The following is a 25,175-nucleotide window of genomic DNA, read 5'->3' as shown; positions in this document are numbered from 1 at the left end:
ATAAGAGGTGACGCGCAAAAAGTTATAGTGACGTTTCACTTCGTGAAAGCGAGTTACGCTAAAGTACGAGTGATGTTGTACGAGTGATGATGTACGAGTGAGTACGCGTAAAGTACGAGTGATGAGCTATGCCGTCTTGCCTGACACACGTATTGTCGCAAGCCACCTAGCACGTTCTTCGCGAGTCTCCTGGGCACGCTGACGACTTCGGCGATGGTCGACTCGCGCTCGGCCTGCCACCGCTTTCGCTGCTGCTGTCGTGTCACAAGGCTGCCGTGACGAGCGCGCAAGCAACGTTGCAGGCGTCGCGCCTCGATGGCGCACGAGATGGGATCAACGGGAAACACACCGACGCTGCTTGGCGCCGTCGGCGCTCTGTGCGTTCCAATCTGACCGTGCCTGAGCTTGAAAGTCAGATTTACGGAACCAGGCGTTTCAACGCGATAGCGTTAAGGATCTCGTGTCGCAGAAAAGCCGGTGTGTCGTCGGCGTCGGGTGTCGGCGTCGGCGTCCGCGGCGTTAGCCGTGAGCGATAAATCACGGCAGGCGCTTCATAAATAAAAAGCAACTTCCAAGATTAGCTCGGTGGGAATCGCACCAGGGTCTCCGGAGTGTGAGACGGAAACGCTACCACTCAGCCACGAGTTCGATGCTTGAAAGCGGTACAAAAGCGCTTCTAGTGAATGCGGTGTTCCCTCGGAAACGTGCCGTAGAAAGTTATACTGCGATGTATATCGGTAATTATGAGCATGTAACTTACAGAAGTAGCAGTTACACGAGTAGCGAAGTACGTTTCCGCTACATTTCTTCTGCGCTTACCGCACACGCAGAGCCATCTTGCGGCAAACACAGAAGGCCCCCTCCTCTCAATGTACGGCGCTGCCCCGACAGGAGGCGCGCCGCGCGCGCATTGGGACCGGTGCCAGGTGCGTCGCGGTCCCGACTCCCTCTCCCCTGACGCTTCGCCGTGCTCCCTGTTGCAGAATCAAGCGCCGTTCCTTTCTTTAGATTACTATCTATCTATCTCTCTGCCCGTGCCGATCACGACGTTTGGCTGGCGTAGATCGTTTCCCCTCCGAGACACCGAGTTCTTTGGTTCGTTCCGTTTGCTCAGGCGCACGTTTCGTTGCCGCGCCGCACGCTGCGTTGCTCGACTCTCACCGTGTGATAGGTGGGCGCTAAGTCCGATGCGGGGCGCCTCATAAGTGATCGCTGTGCCGTAGCGCATTGTCTTATACCCCTTGGCGGGTCGACGGGAACGCTGTCGCGTTCCACTCTTGAAGGCGAAGTTTAAGCGTCCTCCAATTTTTCTGGGTTTGTACCTGGAGTAGTAGAGCTATTGGTCTAATAACGACAAGACAGCGCGAATACTTTACTCTCGACGTGAGATGAGACGAAGCAATGGCAGATTTTACTATATATTTCTTGCTGTCACGGCAGAGAGCGCGCTGAAAGAGCAAATTCAGATTGAGGGCTCTATTCTAGACACGCATGGCGGCTGCACCAACGTTTCAACACCGCGCCAACGGCCGCCGTTATCCGCCATATTTACTCTATGATCGGCTGCCGAAAGCTCATGTGTTTTGAAATTTGTGGCGGGAAGCGGAAGTTATACAAAATGAAATTTCGCTTTTTCATCAAAATGACGAAATGTGACGAGAAGCTACAAATTCTATCGAATAATACTTTTTTCTGGTGCTTGACAGCTATGTTGCGACGTTAGCGCTTTAAAAAGAAAATGAACGGTAGCGCGCAGGAGCCCGTGCAGTGCATCTGCAATTTCGCGAACATGCGGTGGCTGTCCAAGACGGTGGCCATGTCAGCTTGTTGATTGTCTGAAGGGATATCACTAATGCAGCGTGACAGGAAGGGCCGCTTCGTAAACGTCACTTTGGGCCGACATTGCGCAGATTTTCCGCCATAACTTGTGGTGCGACGAGCCGCGAATTATGCTAATGAGCGGCTATATATGCAATGGCGACCGAGAGGCATGTGTATCGCTGCATTTTCCCCGTCGTTTAGTGCCACGAAAATGTTTTGTTCATAACATTTGCATCGCTCTCGGGGGGTTCTGGCATTTGTGTTTTGGACCAGCATTCATTATAAAAAACGTGTTTATTTGAAATAATATTGGTTGAACGTTGCAAATCTTCTGCGACCGTTTGCACTTTGCACTTTTCACTGTTGCTTTCCTATTGTAATCAAGATTAATAATTTTTCAAACCATCAGAGGTTATGACAACGACGGCTTTTTAATTTATAAAAAAAAATATGTACGCCAAGCAGTGCCTTGAAGTTTCCTCACGCGGTGCGAGTAAGCAGCGTTAAGGAAAGAAAGATGGCAGCGCCGCCGTTGCGTCGCACAAGCGGTGCCCTGTGGCGCGGCCGAGTTGGACTCACTTGCGCTTCACGAGGCGCTGAAAACGCGGCCTAGAATGGATCACCCTCCGCGACGGCAAAACCTGTCGCTGTTGCTCGAAAATCGCGTGCGTGCGCTCGCGCCTTTCGGGTCGGAATAACCGAGCTTTTTGTTTGCAAGTGCTGTTTACCATTCGCCGGCCGCCTTCGCTAATGATGTGTGTGACATCGCGATTTCCTGACATCTGCTCTGGTGAACAGCTTTAGAGTAAGGGCTCTTTTGTGAGTGTACGGTCAGTTATACGCCTTCTTTAGAGCGCAGGCACCGCATATGAAAGACGAACATGCGTAGTAGGCTGACCGCGACGCTGCCATTCTGCCCCCTATGACAGCCACATGCAACCTGTATGCCGACCTGGTGAAATTCAGCCTGGATCCAACGGTGGAACCGTGCCACGACTACTACCACCACGTGTGCGGCGGCTGGCTACGCCGGCGTCGCGACACCGTACTCGAGGACGTATTCCGCACGTTCACAGAACGTGCCACGCAGCTGGTGCGACGTCTCAGCGTGCCGGCTCACTTCCAGACCCCCCAGGAACGCGCCGCTAGGGCGTACACGGCCTGTGTTGACGTTCAGTCCAAGTTCAAGGAGGTGCGGTATAAGCACTCACTCACTCACTCACTCACTCACTCACTCACTCACTCACTCACTCACTCACTCACTCACTCACTCACTCACTCACTCACTCACTCACTCACTCACTCACTCACTCACTCACTCACTCACTCACTCACTCACTCACTCACTGCCGGATATGGTCACATCATCATCATCACCACCACCACCACCACCACCACCACCACCACCACCACCACCACCACCACCACCACCACTACCATCATCATCATCATCATCATCATCATCATCATCATCATCGAGTCGAGGTGCAGTGTTGAGTGGAGGAACGTTCTATCATGCGGGTGGTTGTTAGCCATCACCATTGGATATCACTGGAATTCACGTAGTAGACAAAATTTGGGCTGCTCACAGTTAACTGAAGAACGTGAGCTCATGAAAAACGTGTGGCCCACGGAAAAAGCGATAGGCCATTTGTTGCACACTGGGCTTCGCGTTCGCCTCGCAAAGTCACATTAGTTTCGATGTATTCCTAAATAAGTTACACTGACATGCCGGATGTCACGCCATTTTGGTTGTCGTTGTTGATAAATAAATAAATAAATAAATAAATAAATAAATAAATAAATAAATAAATAAATAAATAAATAAATGGAATGTCTAATCACACGAAACCATGAAACACGCAGGAGGACGATGACGTGAAAAGTGCCCTGCAGCTTGCTGGTCTGTTCTGGCCCCGCCGCGGCGCAACTGCGAACCCTCTTGTCACGCTACTCTCCCTGACCCAAAACTGGGGTCTGGCTTTCCTCATTCGCTTGCACAAGGAGAGAAAGCGACGCTACGTGATACAGCCGACTGACCGGTACCGCGATCTTGTGCGAATCTGGCACAAGGCCCACGAGCAAGCGCTTCACGAGAGCCTGTTCAACGAGCTGCGAGCCCGCTACAACAGACCCGGGGCAGTGCTCGTGCACTACGGCATGCAGGCGTCTCTCGAGAACAAGACCCTGTTCGCGCTGCGGGAGCCATTCTGGGACGTGGACGCGCCGGACCAGGAGCTGGACGGCAGCACCGTGTGGCATTCGCTCGTCGAGCAGAACGCCGCGAACGTGAGCCGCGACGCGTGGAGGGTCGCCTTGGCCGAGCTGCTCGCGATCGGCCCCGACTCCGACGTGCAAATGGTGATCAGGAGGCCAGACTTTGTCAGGCAGGTTTTTCACCTGCCCTCCCTGCTGGGCGACGAGGGGTTTGCGCTGTCGGTGGGATGGATGATGGTGCAGATCCTCTCCTTCGTTGCCAACCAAGAGGTCGTGGTGCGGGTCCTCAGCGGCGGTTATCGCGAGGGTGCCAAAGCCGCGAAGCTGGCGGCCTGCTTCGACCTCGTCCAGATGACCATGGGGTTCGCCCTCAACGCGGACTACGTCAAGCAAGTGGCGACGCGAGCGACGCTCGACGACGCGGCCATTATCGTGCGCCGAGTGAGCCAGAATATTCGTGAGCAGATACGCCTGTCGCCGGACTTTGGGGACGTCAAGGTGCCATCGTACGACAACCAAACGGGCGCTGTGTTTCGCTATTTGGAAAAATCGACCGACACCCATCTGGGCAGCGAGTTCAGTGCCTTCACGGACATGTCGCCGGTCCTGCTCAAGTCGCTGCACATCCTGAGCCGAGGCTTCTCTCAGGTACTGAGAGTTGATCAATTTATTCATGGCGTTTAAGGAGCCTTCGGCTGCGTGTGGGTTGTGAGAGATACTGCAGTGGAGGACTCTGGAGCTAAGTATACCTGGGGGTTCCTTACAGCATACAGAAATCATGCAACATATAGAAGACTTCTTTTAAGTTTTTTTTTTATTTCGACTTTCTTACGATGCTGACGCCGTTGCGAGACTGAAACTTGTGACGTACCAGCTGGACATCAGAGCCGCGGCGCTGCGGCGTAAAATAAGAGACAATTGTTGGGATGGTAATGATGCTAACAATGATAACAACAAACATTGCAACTGACTTACCAAACACAATTTGCGGCTGCTGACGTACTAATTCTGCTTGCTATTTTATTGGATGGCATTTTTTTTACTGCTAGTAAGAATCAACGGTTAAAACACGTAAAATCTATGTTAAGCCTTAAATTAGATTGCATTAAGCTTTAGATTACTTGCCTTTCCGTGTCTGAAAAGGTAGCTTATGTGCAAAGCGTTGGCTCTTGCAAATTTGAGCATATTAGAATGATAATCGCAGCTCGCAGACCTTTAAATATTTGCCCTATATTGCTGCCGAACACGTTGGAGAGCTCACTAATTAAAAAAAAAGAATGTTTGAGGGGCTTATTGCCGTAACCTACAAATGAAGTTTTAGCAGCTGCATCTCTGCGTGTGCTCGAGCGTCCCTTCTTTCGCCACTAGCGGTCGTATCGCCTGATTTATGACATCACTGCACCTCTACAAGGCGCTGCCATCGTCATAAGCGTTCAGGGCCGGTATTTTGCAGCGATGCCTTTCTCGATTCCGTTCTTTTTCAGACTTTTCGCGCTTGGCCAGTGGTCAGAGCGACGGTCTGCCCACATTATCAACGGGATTGGGCGGCCGTGTGTGGTGGATGATAAGAATAGCATAGAATAAGGCATAAGGCATCGCTACAACATAGCGGCCCAGCATGCGGCGCGCGCACCATACTCTGTATCGGGAGACATTAGATTCGAAAGGTACTGGAATCGATACCCAAGATCTTCGCAAGATCCGTTTGTGTTACTTGGCGTGCTATGTTGTCGACTATAAAAGAGCGCAGCTGCAGGTAAGGTAGAACTTTCTCTTCTGCGATGCCATCATCCGTGTCCTTTTGTTTAGCACTGATTGTTTCTCAGATTCTTGAGTGCCTGATCGTTTTTGCTACATTTCGCTTATGATGGTTATGATGACGCGCACACTTTCTATGGTAACGGGCTCGTTTACACGCGCGTAAAAATAAGCGCTTCCAATATACAGACCATGACCTAACGAATGTCGAGAATGTCTGAAGGTGACTTCTCCCCATAAGTAATCTTATTGCGGAGAAGCCAGCTTCGACAAGTGCTTCTTAGCGAGTATTAGGAACGCACTCTCATTGACGCTGATAAGTGTTTTCTGTTCCGATCAAGTTGACACGGACGGCTCACAGCGCCTGTGTGGTTCACAGTGGCTTTAACGCGCGCACTAATTGTCTCGGCAGCCACCTGCTTTCCTACACCGCCACTTGTGGCAAAATTTTGTGCAGTTCTGATGTGGTTGTGAACATCGCGTTTGCTGAACTAAAATGCCCAGTATATAAACTATATCGCTGAGCATGCAACATTGCAATTTCCATATCAGTTGAACGGTCTGACGTGGCATATCCCACGTCGATGGCATTCGGCGCGTGGGAAAAGCTACTTTTCTCGGTAACTGCAAAGAAGGGTACCGTATAACTCCGATAGCCGAAAGGGATCGCGTTAAGAAGTGGGAAGAGAGTTCTACACTTGTCCAAAAACACGATCACGAGGAAGGGACGCGGCGCAATTACATATGCACTAATTCGGGCAGAGGGCTTTCCGGAGGTGTTTACTGGCATGCATGTCAACACCTGTTAGAGAGCAGAGAGCCTCGAATCTCCGAGCACCGACATATCAATTGCGAAATATGAAAGACCATTGCACATTCATACAAAAATACTGGCCAGTGAGCCACGAGAATATCATTGAATTTATTCGTGCATGTGTGGTAGACAATTTGGCCTAATAACATCTCATAACAGCTCAGAGTGGCATGGTGGCGGATGTAGTGCGGCGCTCAGTCGCCTCAAGCACCCGTAACGCCTTTATAACCTTTTATTCATAAAAAAGTAATCCACGTGGTACGTTTACCGAAGAGTGCCCTGTAACCACCGGTACGTTGCCAAATTTGCGGCTGCAAGTATCTTAGGAACCACTTCAAGTCATACAGGAGTACGCCACGCGTATAGCGTAAACGATCACAGAATGTATTCGCCTTGACGCGCCTAGGTGGTGCCGGAGGACGTCAGTCCGTGGCCGTACGTTGTCAAGATGACCGCAGATGCCGAAAAGGTGACACCTCTCCTTGCCCGCGTCTACAGGGAGGAGCTGGACTTCGCGCTCATGCCGTATGCGCTCGCATTTCCCGTCTATGAGCCAGACGCTCCCCAAAGCGTCAAGTACGGCGCCCTCGGCTCCATCGTCGGCACCAGTCTCGCCGAGTTGTTCTTCGCCAACGGCTCGTGGACCGGGGCTGCCGAGGAGAGGCTGCACCAAGAGATCACGTGCTTATTAAGCCACAAAAAGAACGCGAGCTCCCTGAGCTTGCTGGAGTGGGAGCTGATGTTCAGGTTAACCTCTGTTCAAGCGACCTGGCGGGCGTACCGCGAGGCGCAGGCTGACGACGACGACCTCGAGTACATAGAGAACTTGCCGGACATTCGCGGCGACAGGCTGTTCTTCTTTTCCTGGTGTTACCTGAAGTGCGGTGACACGTTCGGCAAGGACGCCTGCAACGGGCCACTGAGCCACTCGCTCGCATTCGCCGAGGCTTACAACTGTACCAGCGGGGCGCCCATGAAGAAAGAATGGCGGTGCGGAATGTTGGACAACGCCGACTGACTTAACGCTTCTAAACGACGCAGCTATGCACTCGTGAAGCGCCGTTTCTTGACGTTTGGCGCGAATGCCTGGCTTGCCCTCTTTTGCGGTGAGATGCTTTACGATATAACTGCAACAATGATAATCGGCCTATCGTAGCAATCTATATAATATACATTGGTCTCTTATCTACTATAAGCTATTGTTATCAACTGTGTTTAACAGTATTATTTGTAATTTGTTGGCATATTTTATCATATGTGTGTTTGAAAACCTACTCAGCAAATGATCTGGCATTAGTTGGCACGTAGTTTAACATGAAAGTGCAATTGCGTGTGGTTGCTTAGACTATGTGAGAACTTCAGGTTCCTGGCGACTTACAAAGACGGTCGACCACGACGCAGTCCCACAAATGTCAAAGAAAGTGCACTGGGCTGCGTTGTAACTTGAGCAAAGGTCATACTTAAGAAAAAGAAGTATACTTTGCACAAGAATACATTAAACTTTTAAGAAAGTTTGTTGAAATACAGATGTTTCAGTTTGCCAGAAGCCGGCGAGTTCGCTGCTGAAAAGTGTTCGTGTCGCATATAGTATATCGCGGAGGAAGCGCATGCATTGCACAGGAACGCATAAGCTACAGACCTCCTCTAGCGCTGTTAAAACCATGATCTTTGTTTGAGCTGTAGTGCTGCGCTTGAAGAGCATCACAAATGAGGAACAACGACTTCCTTTCTAACTAATACGTACCGAAAACTATGGTCAACACCGGAGGAATGGGGGTGTTGTGACTTGGTATTATATATATATATATTAGCTTGTTGCAGGTCACACGGGAACGACATTAGGGTAAATGGGAAGGTTACTTGTACATATGGTACGGATAAGCTTTTGACACTCGAAAGGGCCCCATGGACCGCAGCACAGATTTACACGTCCTCTTTTCGACCTGCAGCATTCTTCGCACCAATAGTACCCTTTGCGGGTGGCTGCTGCCGCGAAGCATCTCGCCTCACGGGGGTTGCTTGCCGCTGGATGGCGTAGCTTGTCCAGAGAACAGCAGGTGGGTTGTCAGCAGTGGCAGCGGGTGCGCGGTTTTGCCTCTGCGATAGCGACTCGTCCAACAGATATCGCAATGCTCTCCACACACTGCGCTCCGCCCCGCTAAGCACGAGGTCGCGGGATCAAATCCCGGCCACGGCGGCCGCATTTCGATGGGGGCGAAATGCAAAAAACGCCCATGTCCCGTGCATCGGGGCATCTTAAAGATTCCCTGATGGTCAAAATTAATCCGCACTACGGCTTACCGGATGATCAAATCGTGGTTCTGGCACGTGAGACCACACAAATCAATCCGGCACGCTGCGCTCTATGGAGTTAGCTGCAATAACGTATTAGAAAGGACGTGCATTTACTGCCATTCAGTAGCGTAGCTAGGTCGTCTGGCTCCCGAGGCCCATAGGTCTTCTGTCCCCCCCCCCCCCCCCCCCCTGGTGTTGTCGAGGAAGGCGAGGATATCGACAATTTTCGGCTTTCAGCACCAGTACAGTCGCCTTGGATACCGCGCACGTTCCCCAGGTCCCCCTCTTCATCGCTTTCTTTCCCAGAGATCGCGAATGCAGCAAATATAGACGCTGTTTTTCCTGCGCCAAATAACACAGGGTGCTGCATTGATAACGTGTAATAAGCCCATGTGCAGATCTTCTGTCAGACTGTAAGGCTTGGCAGCGAATACAAATGCGGCATCGTGGAAAATATGACTCACGTCACAAGTAACAAAAATATCTTTATAATAAAGTTTTAATTACCAATTTTAGCGGCAATATTGCATTTGCAAAATTGAAGACCGACATTCATATCTTGCCCAACAGCAACTTCACAAAAATCGTCGTAGGTACTATGGCACGCAGTATTTTGTCAGTGGGCAGCCCTGAACGAAAACGAAAATTAAATTGTTTGTCAGTGATGCTGATCTCCCCACCCTATTAGAAAACGCTACCTGCCTCCCCGCTGCGCGGGCGCCAATGCTATGACAATTACGAGTTCTCATTCTGATCAATAAAGCCTTGTTTTCATTTGCTCCTATACGGACAAACGTGATTATCCGAGCTGCGGTACCACCGCAAGATTGGGAACAGAATAGAGCACGCTTCGCGTCGATTCTTGGCGTCACCATAAAAAAAGAAAGAAAAGGCCGCGATGAAGCCCCTGCCAGCGAAAGCTTGCACTACTATTTGTCTGCACTCACAATGGAGAGGATTGAGGGATCAACGTCACTGGTCCACTATTTAATATTTCTGTCGCTGCTGCCATACTGGGCGCCGCCCGCAGTGCCAAAGTACTGTAGGCTGTAGCACCCAAAACGATTTTGTTTAAGAAGTTTTTGTTGAGTTAATAATATGACTTTCAGTCCTCAATTCTCGAATTGAAGTGCTTCCTCTATGAGTACTAATTACGGGATTACTAAGGATATGGTTATTACTTATCTGCCATATTTTTCGCGCTACAGAGTTCCTAGTAATGACAAAAAGAAATAACTTCATAGAATCTCGATCGGGAAATATCCTTACAAAATTCACCTTTTTTTTAAATAAAATTCTGTGCAGCTGATATAGATACTGTACTTTTGACATGAACTCACACAACAACAGTTTTCTGAAGCTTTCGAGGGTAAGAAGGAAAGCGTGAAACATAACGGCAGGTTTCGCAGCGGCTTCTCGGAGCGAGCGGGAGAGGGGAAGTAAAAGCGAGCCGGACATCGCGGCGGACCCGCCACTACACCCTGTCGAGTCATACGCCGCCGAACTCTTCAGCCGAACCGAGTCTGAAGTCGATCCAGAGAATCCCATTCGCGACTTGTGACGGCCCCACTTATGCAACGTTGCTGTCAACGAACGCTTCCCCGTAAACGCGAGCGCCGGGCGCGCTGGTTGAACGCCCTCTTGCTGCTGTCTTTGTTCGTCTTCGCTGCGCGTTCTAAACGGAAGAGGGACCCAAGAGCCCCAACGCCTTACAACGCCTCACTGTATATTTAGCGACTCCTGCTCCCAGCATGAACGCACAGCACGAGCGCACCCCACATGAAACGTTCCGCTAAGGCGAGTAGTTTAGCGACCATTTCACGAATTAAAATTTTTAGCCCGCACATTCGTGCAATTATTTTGTGGGGTGTTGATAGAGCTGCAGCCGACAATTCTGCGGCGCAACGCATCGGGTGCATGAGCTCGGGCTACTGGATACACGAGCATTTTTTGCAATTTGCGCCCAGTCAAGCCGGCGGAAAGAGGGGTGTGTTCAGGCGTATATGACACCCCCCCCCCCCCAACTGGCCCCTTGCACCCCCCCTGTTGCTACGCCACTGCTGCCAGTTTTCTTGCGGAACCTTCACCAGTTTTCTTGGGAGGGCAATCTTAAGCCAGAGTTGCGCGACTAATTTCGTGCCACTCGCACCGCCATTCACCGAGCGCCATTAATGTGTCAAAAATGGGCTCTGCTGAGCTGCGGAGAAGCCGACTTGTTGGGACTCATAAACACCTGACCTGGCTTAATGGAAAGAAAAGAAGGACGTCTTCTCCACTATTACCGGTCTAAGCTTCCTTTGAACAGGATAATTTACCAAAGGCATGATGCATTTGAAGGGTCCATCGCCAACCTTATATTTAATGCATGCTTGTCATCAAGAGGACAACGTCAGCGGGAACTAGCAATTTTCGCGGCATTGAAAACTTATTAATTTCTCTCGTACTTCTAGAATATCGTCTACCTGGGTTTGCTCTCTAATGGATGCTGTCGTCTTTTGTCTCTAAGAGAGTTCCATGAGCTTAGAACCTCAAGCCTTTATTTTTTGTGCGCACTGTTACGTTCAAGTACAGTTTCTTTCTGAGAATCACTAATAATCATTGGGATTCATTATTAGGTGACAGGCGTACCTTACCACTGGATCAGTTTCTATAAAGCATTAACCATATTTAAAGGGACACTAAAGGCAAGTATTAAGTCAAGCTAAAGTGATAGATCACCGTTCTAGAATATCAAAGGCGTCAATATTATCGCGAACGCAGCCCTAATAATCAAGAAATCGAGGTAAATGCAGGACATGGTTAGAGTCTGTCCCGGGACATTCAAGTACTTGTCCGATAACGAAAGTGTTCCTCAGTTAAATTCTGTCACTAGTACTCAACCATTTGCAGTAAAAAAATATCCTTGTATTGTATTATAAGACGAAACAAAATCCTACTTGTCTGGCTCTCTCTCATTAAAAAAAAAAAACTAATTGAAATTACCTTTGACAACGACGCCGGCAGTAAAAAGGTTTCGTTTTCGCTCGACTACGCGCCGCCCACGCTTTCGCGTTTCACTAGTTTCGTTATTGCGTAGTGCTGCGCTGCTCTTCCTGATTCGCGAAACTCGCACCAACTGCAAGTAGCAGAGAATTCAACTTCCATGTGATGTCGCGGGATGCCCGAACGGTCTACGCCACTTCACCAAAAAGCAGCTGCAGCGGCGAATCCACCGCTCTGTCTTGGCTCGGTGCTGCTGTCTGTCGCGCACCGTTTTACTCACCGATGGCAGCAAAGGGTGGTGACGGCGTATGCAACGTCACCACTTCCCCCGGTTGGCTGGCGGGAGACTTGAATTAAAAAAAAAGGCATTCGGACCCTTCAGATGCAATTTTCTCGTAAACTAAGTCTTTTCTTGGCGCGAAACAAGCGCTGCGAGGTTTCTGGAATGATATTTCAACAGTACACATCGACTTATCATTTGTCTTTACTGTCCCTTTAATGAGCCATTTTTGGAGTGATTTGTATTCGTGTTATTCTGGCTATGTTTTGATTTCATGCGTGTACAAGTCTGACTCTTCTTTTTTTTCTTTATATGTGTTCCACTCATGCTATAGCCCCAGTAGGTTGGATGGATGGATGGATGCATGCATACATGCAAGCGTGCGCGTGTGTTTTCTGCTCCATCGCTTTTTGCGCGGCTCCCACATAACGTTCAAGTTGCTTTGTGGTTCTGTATGTTTCGGCCCCACAGGTTAATACAGTCGGTATGCTCTGATTACATACCTTTTTTAAGAATATCGCCTAGCTATACCTTTACGGCTTGAGAATACCTGTCCATTTTTATTCTTCTGGATATGTCCTTCTGGTGATCAGGATCTGATGCGACTACTTGGCCTAGATAAACGAATTCCTGCACAGCTTCAAGAGGACGGCTGCCAATCGCGAACTCTCGCTCTGTTGCCAAGCTATTGAGCAGTTGTGCAGCTTCCTGCATATTGACTTTAAAATCTACTTTTACACTTTTCCGGTTCAAGTTCTGAATCATTTGTTGCAAGCCATCTCCTTCTGCTTATGCCGAGGTCATCTTCACGCGCTTATGTCAAATACACACTTAACTCACTCTAGAGATATGCGTATGAAGCTTCCGTAGTGAGTCATACAGGCCTCATACCCATTTCTCCCAATAGCCGCCTCAAACAATCATTTAGATATGCTATGCTCTCTGCTCCGCCAAACCTGCGTCGAATGCGAAGAGGCACTCGCTGACTGAGTCAAATGCTCATTAATGTTTTGGAACTCTAATGTATCGGATGTAGAACTGTCATTAGTTGACTCATGCAAGACGAAGTAATGAGCCGTAATGGTTTTGAGGCATTGCGTTATCCGTCCGTTTTATAATCTTAGGCTCGTTGAAACAAAATCTAGATATCACAGTGGTCACTCTACACAGTGCCACTCCCAACGATAGACAACCGGCAATGGAAGAAATGATGTACACAGCGGGTAAGTGGGAGGAAAAAAAACGGGGAAAGGTGGGTGGGTAGGTCGAGTTTCAAGGTAGCTTCAGTTTACTGAAACAAGAGTTCTTGGGCAAATCAGTGTATCAACATTTTTTCGTGAAACGAAGAATTGGCGATACATTGTTTTCATTCTTTTCTTTTTGTGTACAGCTTGAATTCAAGGGAGAGGCAAACAGCCCGACAACACAGGTCCGTTTTATTTACATAAGAGAAAATAAATAAACTGCCAGCAGCACCAACTGTTCACTTTCATCACCAGCCGTCAACAGCATCAACAGCAGCATTCACTCCATCGTTCATCATATTGCGGTCCCACCCTGGCCACTCACAGCATCACTGGCGTTACAGAGTCACGCCGAAGGGTCAGCGGTCCAGCCAAATGCGACCACGACGGCGCGGCATGGGGCGATTGCACGAAGGCGGTGCGTGGGGCTTCTCTCCCGAGGAGGGCAACAAAAGGCCTCTACATTGCGTCTGACATCCTTCACGCGCTGGAAGCCCGTTAGAAGTCGTTTCTAGTATGAATCACATTGATGCTTGAAATTAAATTAAATGGGTACTTTTAGTCATGAACTACGATGATATGCAAATAGTCCTTATGGCATTCCTGGAACACAAACTCCAACGTGCACCTGCAAGTGCAATCCACGAATGATGATTAAATAATCAAGCATTGGCAATGCTTCAAAGCAAGGTCCCATGGCAACGTCTTTCGAGAATGGGGCCAAAAAAGATAACGATAATCAACGAAGACGAACCTGGGTACGCATTCGAAAAAAAATATACGCTAGAATATTTCGCAAGAGTAGGTGCCAGACAACCGTGATGCTGTCTATATTGTTAGCGAAGGCGACCGGCCAACGCCAAGGAGCACTTGCGAACAAAATGTTTCGAGAATTAGATCATAGAAAAACCTTTTCGGACTCTAAATATTTTTGTTAGCGCTTATTAAAGAACGAGAAGAGCGCTGGTACGTGAACGATTGTGGACGAGCCTGCGTCCGACCGTAAGTCCGTATAGGTATGCGCTAGCGCCCAACGTATGCCATTTGCCTCTTCGTTAGAGCATGATACGGGCAGCTAATTCTCTAGGCTTCCCGGGAGCTTCCTGCAATGCGGCTCTATTGTTGCGCTGGCCTACAGTCAATTAATTGAATACAGAACTAGGAAATGCGTTTGAACAAGAAATCCGGCAACTAAAGTCTGCTCGCACCTTCGGCGCTAGGTTCATTTGGTAACCGATCAGAAGTTTCTCGAAAGTACTGGGCAAATGACAGTAATGTAAAAACGAAACAAAACAACAAGTTGCCATTTGTAAGACGCATTGCTTCCATCGAGTTCCAATTCATTTATCCGCCCTTTTCGTTACCGTTTAATCTGCGGTCACTAGTACTTGAATGGCTTGCACGGCCTAGCGTGAACTACGCCGCGGCTAAACATCGCCAGACAATGCAAATATTCCTTACTTTAGCATATTTTTTCACTGCAGCCTTTATTTAACGCGGTAAGTTCGACCATCGTTTCCGTGCGTTGTTAAAGCTGCTACCCGCTACCCGACACCGCAACTTCAGTGGAGCGCCGACCTGAGCTATTCGACGCTCGGCGCCAGCGAAACCGTGTAACCCATTTCCGAACTGTCCAGCGTGTGACGCGAATGTCAGCAGCAGCCGTAGTTGGCCACGGGGCGCTCGTCTGCGAAAGTGCACCGGCGTGCCGCCCGCTCGTTCCAATGGCCCGACGCCATGCGCTGCGTCGTCACAATGGCGTGTTCATTAGCGCAGGCCAATCTTCTCGTAGATCCAGGTGACGTACGGTGACACGCGCGTGAACACGGTCGGGTACTGCGCCGTTCCGCTGCACGACACGCCGAAGCTGTACATCCCTATGACGGTCCAGTGCTTTCCGTCCTGTACCATCAGCGGGCTACCTGGGATGCCCTGCAACAATGGAGGTATATATATATATGGAAGGGGCGGACAGCATAACAGTCGGCGCCTGTCGTTTTCGAGCCCATTATCGCAACGTACTGTCACGCCGGAATGAAACGCGTACGGAAAGAAACAACGTAGAAAGACGCACGAGGCGCAACTATTTCATATTGCCACGGACGATGTTGGTGTAGCCGCCCACCAAATGCTCTCTAGCAGTAGGCAGTGTTGTGAATGGATCACGCCGTTGTCTCGCACATAGGTAAGAGAAGGCAAACACGCCTTCCGGTTTGTCTTCTCGTGTACACGTTTCATTCCGGCACGAAAGTCAATTATGACTCGGGCCTAAAAAACAAAGTATAGGTACACAACACGTGAGGTGCGACCGCCGGAGGCTTTGTGGAGGCCGCGAAGTAAATCGAGTGGTTAAATGTATGCGAGCTATAGAGGGGCGGGGGGGAGGCAAAGAAATCAACGAAATGTAACGGCGTCCAGGACGCAAAGGAACGCAGCGTCCTACATTACATTGCTTGAATAAGAGGATGACGCATGCTTTCACTCGCACTCAACCAGAATAAGAAAAGAAATTATTTGCTACTTTGCCCTGAAACGCCTCCGATTGGAGCTACATCGACGTGTCAGGTGTTTCGCCTAAAAAGGCCGCTAGCTCTTATGTATGGGGAGGTTGGCACCATGATCATTATTAGCAAATTATATTGTGCTACTTAAAAAACATTATTATTCTAAACTCACTTATCCAACTGAATCCCCGTTTCAAATAACGTTTCGTTGCTGAATGAGAAAAGTGCCGCGATGTACTGACCTCGAATGTAAGCAGTCAGCGAAACTTAATAGCATAAAAAGAGAGGGGGGGGGGGAAAGAAAACACGCACTGCGTTTGGTCGCAGACTTTATCCCCCCCCCCCCCCCCCCCCCCCGCTGAGGGCCTCGAAAACGAAAAAGGGAACCGGGAACTCACCACACATTCATCGCCAACGTTTGCGGTCAGCTGGGTGCAGATGAAATCGTCGTGACTGATACCCGCCGGGTACGGGGACAGATCAACACCTGCGTATGTGTGGTTGCAGCTCGTCACGTCGATCACTTGGTAACGCTTCTCGCCCATTGAGCCTGGGTGGAAGTCTGCGGCGTCAGACAGAGAGAGAAGGCAGAGGTCGCTGTTACTATATGCGCACAAAGCCGACGGCAGGCTATAGGCGAACTCTCGATGAGGGCAATAATCAACTTGCATGTAGTCGAGTCGATAAACGTCTTAATCCTGAAGGATCTTGCAGTGCAGCTGAGCTGACATACGCGAGGAAGTTTACACACGCGCATTTTACATATCTGTGCCAGGTCAATGCTTATAAACACATATCCAAGAAAATGGACGGAGGGCAGCCGTTAGCTCCACACGCGGCCTGGGCACGCATGATGCGGAGGTTGTGGGTGCGCGTTCCAACCGCGGCCAAGCGGTATTTCTCCCGATTTCGTTTCTTGTGTCCTTCATTAAGGGTATGGGCTCCCGTATACACACAATAAAAAAAATTCTTACGCTAGAATTTTTCATAAAAGCATACTCTAGCTATTCATGACAGGGCATATTTGCAGTAAAGGCAGTCAGCCGATTGCAAACTGAACTTACGAACTAAATGCGGAAAACTTTGTGAATTTGGACTATGAAGTTTGCTGTAAATTTAGGAATCATCTTTAGTCATTTATACAGTTCAACGAAATGCTATGGCTAGGAGTTAAAACGGGAAAAATGACAAAAAGAAGTCCTTCACAAAGATACGCGATTGAAAAGAGTTGCCACAGCAACTTCAGGTTTCTATTGTACACTTTTTTCCCTGACGTGTATACGTGCTCTTGCTCATGAATTGTCGTTTCCGTCCTATATTGATGAACTTGCGGGTGCTAGATGTGACTGCAAACGACGCCTCAGAGATTTAGGCGCACACCTTTGCGTCTTGTCCCTCCCTAATGCTTTTTTTTTGCGTGATTATACATATGACATAAAAGGGCTGCAGACAAGGCGATACGAAACGGTACGAACGACGTTAAGTATTACTTGCGACAGCAAGTAAACTTATGCGTGATTACACATCTTGTATTCATATTATGACGCACAAAGATTATGACACACAAGCGCATAGAAACCAGATGCTCCACTCACAGAGGTTTTCTGCCGCATAAGAACATTTCGTCACTAGCCCGCTGTCTTTACTAATATTATGACCGCTCTTGCGATTGACCATGGCCTGCTTTCGCGAACCGCTCCAGCGTACGAAGTGATTTGTGAACGCGAGCCCCGATTCGCGCGCAAGCGAGCATATGCAGTTGGACTCTCTGGCTAGGTATTACAGTGCGAGCGGACAAGGGACAAAACCAAGAGGAGATTACCAGCACGCAGCGCTGCCGTGTAGGACTGTCAAGAACGAAGATTCTGATTACGTAGGCTGCCTGTCGAGGTCCTTACCCCTCTGTCGATTGGACCAACTGACGGCGTCAAGAATGCTGCCGTTGAGCACGCGCCTGGCGTTGAGCACCGTCGGCAAGCAGATGGGCGCCAGCTGTCCGGGGGTAAGCGCGGGCTCGAACCGCACCACGGACAGGTCGTGGTAGCCGTCCGGGACACGGAAGTGCGGGTGCGCCTCGGCACTCACCACTCGTCGAAGCGTGACCGGTGCGTTCGGAATGTTCAGCATCACGGCACTGTTCCTCCTGCGACAACGTTGTTGTTGAGAACGTTCGTTCTAAAACGGGCAAAGGTTAAGGCGATCGAAATTTAGGCCAACGTTCTGTGCATGACTTTCGTGTTATTCTGAATTCTGGGGCTTTACGCGCCAAAACCACGGTTTGATTCTGAAGCACGCCGTAGTGGAATACTCCGGATTATTTTTGACCACCTGGAGATCTTTAACGAGCCCCGAATGCACGGGAAACGGGTGTTTTTTGCATTTCGCCCCCATCGAAATGTGGCCGCCGAGGCCGAGTTTCGATCCCGCGACCTCGTGCTTAGCAGCGCAACACCAAAGCCGCTAAGCCACCACGGTGGGTTTTGTGTTTTTCGCGGTGTTGGCGCAGAAGCGCTTACATCAGTGTCATAGGGCGCGATCGAAGTGCCCGTCTTGCATAGAATTTTGTTCAGAAACGATATTGAATGCGGTATAGGTTGGTGGCACTGAATTTCTCGGTCTGATATATGTAGTTATCGCATAGGCGTTATTCGGACTCCATATTTGAGCTATATCATGACCTTTTTGATCTTTCGTTTTAACCTTTCGACATTTTGATAGCGTTATTCGGCATATGCTTGCTAAGACGCGGGAGGAGGAGGAGAAGGAAAGAAAGAGAGAAGGCAGGGATGTTAACCAGAAATGCATCTGGTTGGCCCTACCCTACTCTGGGGGACGGGAAAGAGGGAATAGAAAGATGAGATGGAGAGAGAAAGAGGGGGGAGGAAAGACACGCTGAGATCGCGCACGCATGCGAAGGGCCTGAGCAAGTCAAAGGCGTTCACATAAGCCACTAAGGCGCAACAAATGAATAAGGCAGCAGATCGTTTATGGGCTCGTGTTTGCAGAACAGGATAGTAAAGAAACATTAAGGAGATTTGGTTAAAGAAATGCTGGAAACAATGCTAGCATGTGAGAAGGAAGGAAGCTGCCTTGTATAATTTTGCTATGTCTGGCAGACATATGAAGTTGGCGACATTTTGACAGCGCATAGCATGTACAAAACTATTTTCGACCACGTTTACACTGCAGCTGACGGGTGTTACAGAAAACGTCGGCGTGGCACGGTATCACATAAACAAAAGAAATTATTACGTTATCTGCGTCGCATGAATACACCTGGCTTAGTCGTAGAGTACGTGGGTCGTTTCAGTTCGGTGTCCTTCCTTAAGCTTGGACACTGCGGCGTGAGTGAAGAAACAAAACGTTGTGCTCATGCACCGACTTGGCAGCGGCAGTCTTCTCACATCTAGAAAATTTTCATCTCACCCTTTGTCCGGTCCGAAGCATTGGGCAGCGGTCAGCACATGCTGCTGGTCGAGCAACACGCCGGCACACCGCCTTGCGGGGTTCACTTGGTCCACTACGGAAGCCTGCGAGTAACGAATCATCTTTCTCACACAAGCTGCAGCGAGCGGTGCTTTAATGCAAATAGCAGGTCGCCTTTGGTGAAGGTTCTTAGTAGTTTGTCGTGAGTCAAGTAGGTACAAACATGTCGTCGACATAAATTACTTCAGTTGAAAGAGTTTTAAGTTTATAAGAAATATTTATAAGTTTCTACTTTCGTGGTAAAGGTTGATGATTTACGGGGCTCAACGTCCAAGCTCAACAAATATGAGACACGCTGCAGTTGGGAGCTGCGCATAAATTTTTACTTGGGGCTCTTCATTCAATTGTTCGGAACACGAGTGTCTTTGCAGCCTGTCTTCAGCAGAATGCGGTCAGAGGGGTCGGAAAGGGAGCGCTATAATGACACCAAGTTAGTATACGCCGAACAGACCTCTCGCTTTGGCAGGGCCTACGGAGCAGCTTTGACAATTCTATTTCTCAAGTTCATCATGCGTTCTTGTATTCTATTGTTTATGAAAAATTCTGACGTAAGAGCGAAAATGAGCCAATCCTGATGCTGGACGTAACATTAGCGGAAGCTACCGGCGATTGGCAAAAAGAATTTACGAACGAAAAGCCCCCCGAAAGAATTTATGGTTTCAATCTTTAATCCTTGTGTATTTTTTTCGTTTTCTTCTTTTTTTTGCTTTAAGATATATTTCAGATATAGTTGGCTGCGTGAACGTGCGGGAACGTTTATACAGACAAGGACGTGTGGAGAGTCCATCGTGTACGTCTTGCGGTTGTTGCGAGACACTTCAACACCTAATATTTGAGTGTCCCGCTGTCAGTGCGCAGCGCATGTCGTATAGTGTGAGACTATCATCTCCTTGGCCGGCGGTGTACCACACTCGATGAATGTTTGTACCCCAGTGGTTGTGCGTCTACACCTGATCAGGCTCATCGCACGCTACTTACTTTTCTAGAGTTATCTAACTTAAGTTCACGTTTGTAGCGTCGAAACTATTCTATTTAACATTCTGTAGTAGCGTGATCTTCAGTGACCGGCCCTACTGTGTGGGACTTGTACTGTGTGCTACTTTATTCTTTAGATTTGTCCTGTTGCTCTTCCTTTCCTCTTTCCTCCCCTCTTTCCTATCTTCCGTTTCTGTGTTGCTGTCACCTCCCTTCTCAAGAGTAGGCAGGCGTTGTGCCTCCTCTGGTGGCAGTTGCCAGCCTACTCCTCGCTTTCCCTTTCCTTGTATATATGTAATAATTGTATATATGTGTTCAAAACAAATAATAATATTAATAAGATATATTTTTCGGCACTTAAGCAGAACGGCCAGACTCCCCATCTTTGTCTTACTCTCCCTCTATCTGAATTTTATCTTCGCTCTGGTCCCTGTTCTTGGTAAAGTTTGCTTGGTGGTGGTGGTGGTGGTGGTGGAGGTGTCAAGTTCGTAAGGAAATCAAAGCCTAGCAGACGTTTTCTAGCCTTTTTCCCCTACCGCAAGTCGCTATATACTGCAGCACGTGGAACACAAACGCGTTTAATTCTATATCAAAGGAGTACTGACGGAATGTTTTCTAGTTTTCTTTTTTTTCTGATTTAAATAAAGCTCCTGTACCTTTAAATCGCAGAAACATTACTGTCAAGTCTCACAGCACTATGAATCATTCAGTATAATGGCTCCGCTACAGCCAGTTTCTGTTTCGTTTCTACTCTGTTGTGACGTCATGACGCAGTATATGGTCAAGTGACAGCCGGATCTTGCGACGTTTCCACACTCGCTTCGCCTCACTCGGTCGTCCGCTATGACATCGGCTCTCACAACGAGCAGCAGCATACGAGGTGACCGAGCGCGCCGAGCGAGTGTCCAAACGTCGCAATGTCATGCTCCCATACTGTGTCAAGACATCATAACCCAGTACCCTCCTGGGAAAGGAAACAGAAATGGGTTGTAAAAGAAAGATATTGTATTATACTGTCCAGGGCGCTCTGAAGCTTGTTATTGTTTCTAAGATTTAGAACTCTAGGATTTTCATTTAACGAAAAAAAAAATTAATAGGGGGACATGTCACGCCAGTATCAATTTAAGCATTTATTCACTGTCCGAGCAATCTCGCTATAATTGTGCCATCAATCATTCGTTCGCAAATGCCGATTTAGCAGATACACAGCACAGGTGTCCACTTACCATCCATGGCCAGACATTCTCGGGTGGGGACGACTGCGTCTGCTGCTGCTGCTGCTGCTGCAGCTGCTGCTGTTGCTGTTGCTGTTGGAGCCGGCCGTTGGGCTGCTGGCGCGGGAGCAGCGACAGCGCGTTGAGCGGCCGCCGCTTTCTCAGTCCAGGTCTTCGAATCCTGCGGGCGTCCAGAGAGTAGACGGGCTCATCCAAGAGTAGCCGCGCCGGTCGTAGCCGGGACTCGGTTTCCTCGGGTCGCAATCCGCAACTCCTGACTGGCGGCGGAGTTTTCTCTGCGGGGCCACGACGGAAGGGTGAAATTAAGGCCCACTATAAACCGACGGGGACGCGTGCAAGTAACGCCGATATACGTAGAGCCCTGACTGCAACATCGCCTAGGAAAACATAGTCCCGACGAGGCCAACTAACTCTTCCGGAAACTGCACGCATCGGTAGAGGACACACCATGACCACGGATGTCTACAGGGATATTACTTTATACGCTTAGTGCGCGTCGTCGGCGTGTTTACATATCAGAACATGCTTTCTGTGTATATCAGCGATGGCGCCGCAGATGAAATGCTTGCGTCGCATCTCTTGTCTATACATTGTTTTCCCATTTGAAAATGGAAACGCGGGGATAAGCTTTATCAACGGTTTTATTGGTAAACATTTTCGTTGATGTATTCTCGCAGATTTTAGTGCGCAGTTCCGCAGGGGGTCACTGTTGACGCGTGGTGGCAGGAAGGTTCTTTCTGCCTTTCTTTCACGTTCTTTTTAGTACGTGGCTTTAGCGCTCGCTGTGGTCCGTTACATGCTTCGATTGAAATAAGTGCATCAGAATGAAGTTGTGCTTCAAGCAGACACACAGCCTGTATGGCGCAAGCATATTTTTTGCAGTAGTTGGCCGTTTTTACTTTTCAGCACGCATAAGTAAACTTGCATGGGGCCGCGCCCATACTAATAGGCGTATGAAATAGGAAATTTAGTCAGACCAGCATAGTCGCAATATGAAATGGCGTTTACTGTGTATAATGCACACTTCCAATTTATTTCTTCGTTGTCTGCCTGCTCTTACTTGCAACGCATCATTCTGAAATTCAACATCATTTGATGAAATTCACACTAAGGCCATCTGTCGTCATTAATGTCGGCTCGCATGCTGTTTAGCGCAAATGATTTCTTTGCAAGAATGAGGGCAGGCTGGGATGACCAAACTGACGATTTGAGCTCATTGAATTATGTATTGCCTGAAGAGAAATTGCACTAACTGAAAAGACGCGAGGAATTTGTGACTCCGACCACTCCAATTCACCGCTACTTATGAAGTTACGCCTCGTTAAGCAAGCGATGCCAAGAGCGAACCTTCGTCACAGTCGCAGCTGTCGTCTGCGCCGCCTTCTGAGGGCTCACGGCCGTCCGACGTTCCACCGGGCGCGGTCGCGGGCGAACCGGTGCCCTCCACAGACGGTGGCCCTGTGACCGGAGTCCCGGGGTTCGGCTGTGGCAGAGGCGGGCTCACAGGAGCTACAGGAGGTTCCACGGGAGGTTCCACAGGAGGTTCCACAGGGATTTCCACAGGCGGTTCAACAGGAGGCTGCACAGGAGGCTGTACAGGAGGTTCCACAGGTGGCTCTACAGGATGTACAGGCGGTATCACAGGTGGTTGCACAGGAGGCTCTGGTGATGGAACGTCAGGCAGTGGACCTGATAAAAGGGTGGCAAGATTAGGCTTTTTTGAAGGCTAAAGATGATCGCGAGAACAACAACAACAACAACAACAACAACAACAACAACAACAACAACAACAACAACAACAACAACAACAACAACAACAACAATAATAATAATGATAATAACTTGTTTGGGAAACATATATACATTTGACAAGAAAGGGAAAGCGAATAGCAGGCTGCCACTGGAAAGGGCACAGCGCCTGCCTACTCTTCAGAAAGGAGAAGACAGAAACACAGAAATGAAAGATAGAAAGGAGGAAAGAAAGGTCAAGACGACTAATGTGCAGCCAGGGAATAAGAAGCAACAGCGCGTCTGCGAAAGAGAATGTGCGTTGCATTTGAACCAGAGTCGGCTCTACAATGCGCTTTCCATGTCCTCAAGTGTGTAAAAAGAAAGCTTGTAACATAATGCATATGGTGTGTATACGTGGTGCAATTAAGGCACTGCAGGACAATGAGGGATGTAGTTCAACCGACCGAAATCACGCAATATTACATGCGCGACCTGATTTGCGTCATATATATTTCACGGCTTCCACGGTTTATGGTTGCCAATTGCATGGTGTAGCTGTAAGATTCTCCACGACTGAACTCGACGGCTGACGAAAACTTTACAAGGCTTTTCGCTTTTCTCCCGTCCAGTGTGCGACTGTGTCAGTGTTCAGTGGTAGAGGGTTCCTACATTATTTCCACTACAGTCTTTGTGTTAATGCCCCTTGCCCTGTTCGTGCCTTATGACACCGTGTCACATGTTATATAGCGTTGTGAGCCGATGAAAGGGGGAAATCAGTTCTACGAACATTGGGAAGAATAAAATGGACTGCCGCAAACAGGCTGCGTGCATACGTACGGGGCTGATCTGGAGTCACCGGAGGCAATGCAGTGGGCTGTGCGCAGCAGACAAGTGAAACGGTTCCCTGCCAGTCGCAGATCGTGGGGTGCAGACCGCGCCGGATGTCCCTCTGGGCCTTCGGACAGTTGGCCACGGTCACGCAGTACGGCTCAGTTGGCGCACACTTGTTGCCTTCGTCGGTTTCAAAAACCACCTCGCCTGAAGTGGGCACAAAAAGACAGAGACGAATGTCACGCTCGGCAAACGTTACGGTGGGAACGCTATTCCCCTGGCGCTGATAATTGGCCTTTCTTAAAGAAGGATGCGATTTGCGAAATTTCAGCTCTTTTGCGTAAGCAGTTGTGTGTCTTTATCAAATCAAATCAATTATTTTTTTCAAAGCATGATTACAAAAAGAAGCATTTGCAGAAGAGAGTGCCAAAGCCACAAGACCGTACCGGGACACTCATTTACACTTAAATTCAGAAGCACCCGGCGGGCTGATTGACACTGTGCATATGAACAGGGGTGTCCCCATTGCAAGAACTTTGACAATTCTCTTACTCTATGCGAGAAATAAAAATTATGCTCCGGCCAAATATTCAGTAGTGAAAAAGCTGTTCTGCTATCTTTCAGTTCTATATAGAGCTGTAACATATGCTATAATAGGACCGAGGTGTTTCTATGAGAGTGGACGGTCCTCCTGTTCGCTTATATTGTTCACTCCTATTCGCTTATACCACTACCACAGGTGGTCAAACAGTGCCGTTGTCTTGACAAACGGTAACAGCACACGACGGGGTGGAGATGAAACGCGAAAGTCATCCCGGTGTGTTTCTAAATACAAACTGTAGGCCTTACGCAGAGCGCTAAGTACGTGTGCAATTGAAAATGACACGCTGAAAACGCTTGTTTCTGCCACTAAAATGAGCGAACTGACTAACACCAAGTTCTATGGTATTTTGATGAATGCCGCATCCTGCGATGAGTATGGAAGTTTCCCACTCACTGCGC

The 25,175-nt window shown here is 48.8% G+C and overlaps 2 protein-coding genes across 2 annotated transcripts in view; one reads left to right on the top strand and one right to left on the bottom strand.

Moving 5' to 3' along the window:
- Positions 1-14,707, top strand: part of LOC139054116 (neprilysin-1-like) — a 68,253-nt gene extending 53,546 nt beyond the window's left edge. Inside the window, exons 7-10 of the mRNA XM_070530689.1 lie at positions 2,751-3,013; positions 3,688-4,686; positions 7,017-7,716; positions 13,558-14,707. Coding sequence (XP_070386790.1) covers positions 2,751-3,013; positions 3,688-4,686; positions 7,017-7,628 — 1,874 coding nt within the window. The 3' untranslated portion in view covers positions 7,629-7,716; positions 13,558-14,707. The remainder of the gene's footprint in view (positions 1-2,750; positions 3,014-3,687; positions 4,687-7,016; positions 7,717-13,557) is intronic.
- The window catches only part of LOC139060185 (uncharacterized), a 48,502-nt gene continuing 36,909 nt past the window's right edge, over positions 13,583-25,175 (bottom strand). Inside the window, exons 2-8 of the mRNA XM_070539135.1 lie at positions 24,180-24,380; positions 22,959-23,300; positions 21,603-21,886; positions 19,342-19,445; positions 17,814-18,058; positions 16,314-16,477; positions 13,583-15,343 (exon numbers count right to left, since the gene is read on the bottom strand). Coding sequence (XP_070395236.1) covers positions 15,179-15,343; positions 16,314-16,477; positions 17,814-18,058; positions 19,342-19,445; positions 21,603-21,886; positions 22,959-23,300; positions 24,180-24,380 — 1,505 coding nt within the window. The 3' untranslated portion in view covers positions 13,583-15,178. The remainder of the gene's footprint in view (positions 15,344-16,313; positions 16,478-17,813; positions 18,059-19,341; positions 19,446-21,602; positions 21,887-22,958; positions 23,301-24,179; positions 24,381-25,175) is intronic.

The sequence above is a fragment of the Dermacentor albipictus genome, chromosome 1, assembly GCF_038994185.2.
Source record: "Dermacentor albipictus isolate Rhodes 1998 colony chromosome 1, USDA_Dalb.pri_finalv2, whole genome shotgun sequence".
NCBI lineage: Eukaryota > Metazoa > Arthropoda > Arachnida > Ixodida > Ixodidae > Dermacentor > Dermacentor albipictus.
The sequence above is the reverse complement of the archived record's forward strand: the minus strand, read 5'-3'. Positions and strand labels throughout refer to the sequence as shown.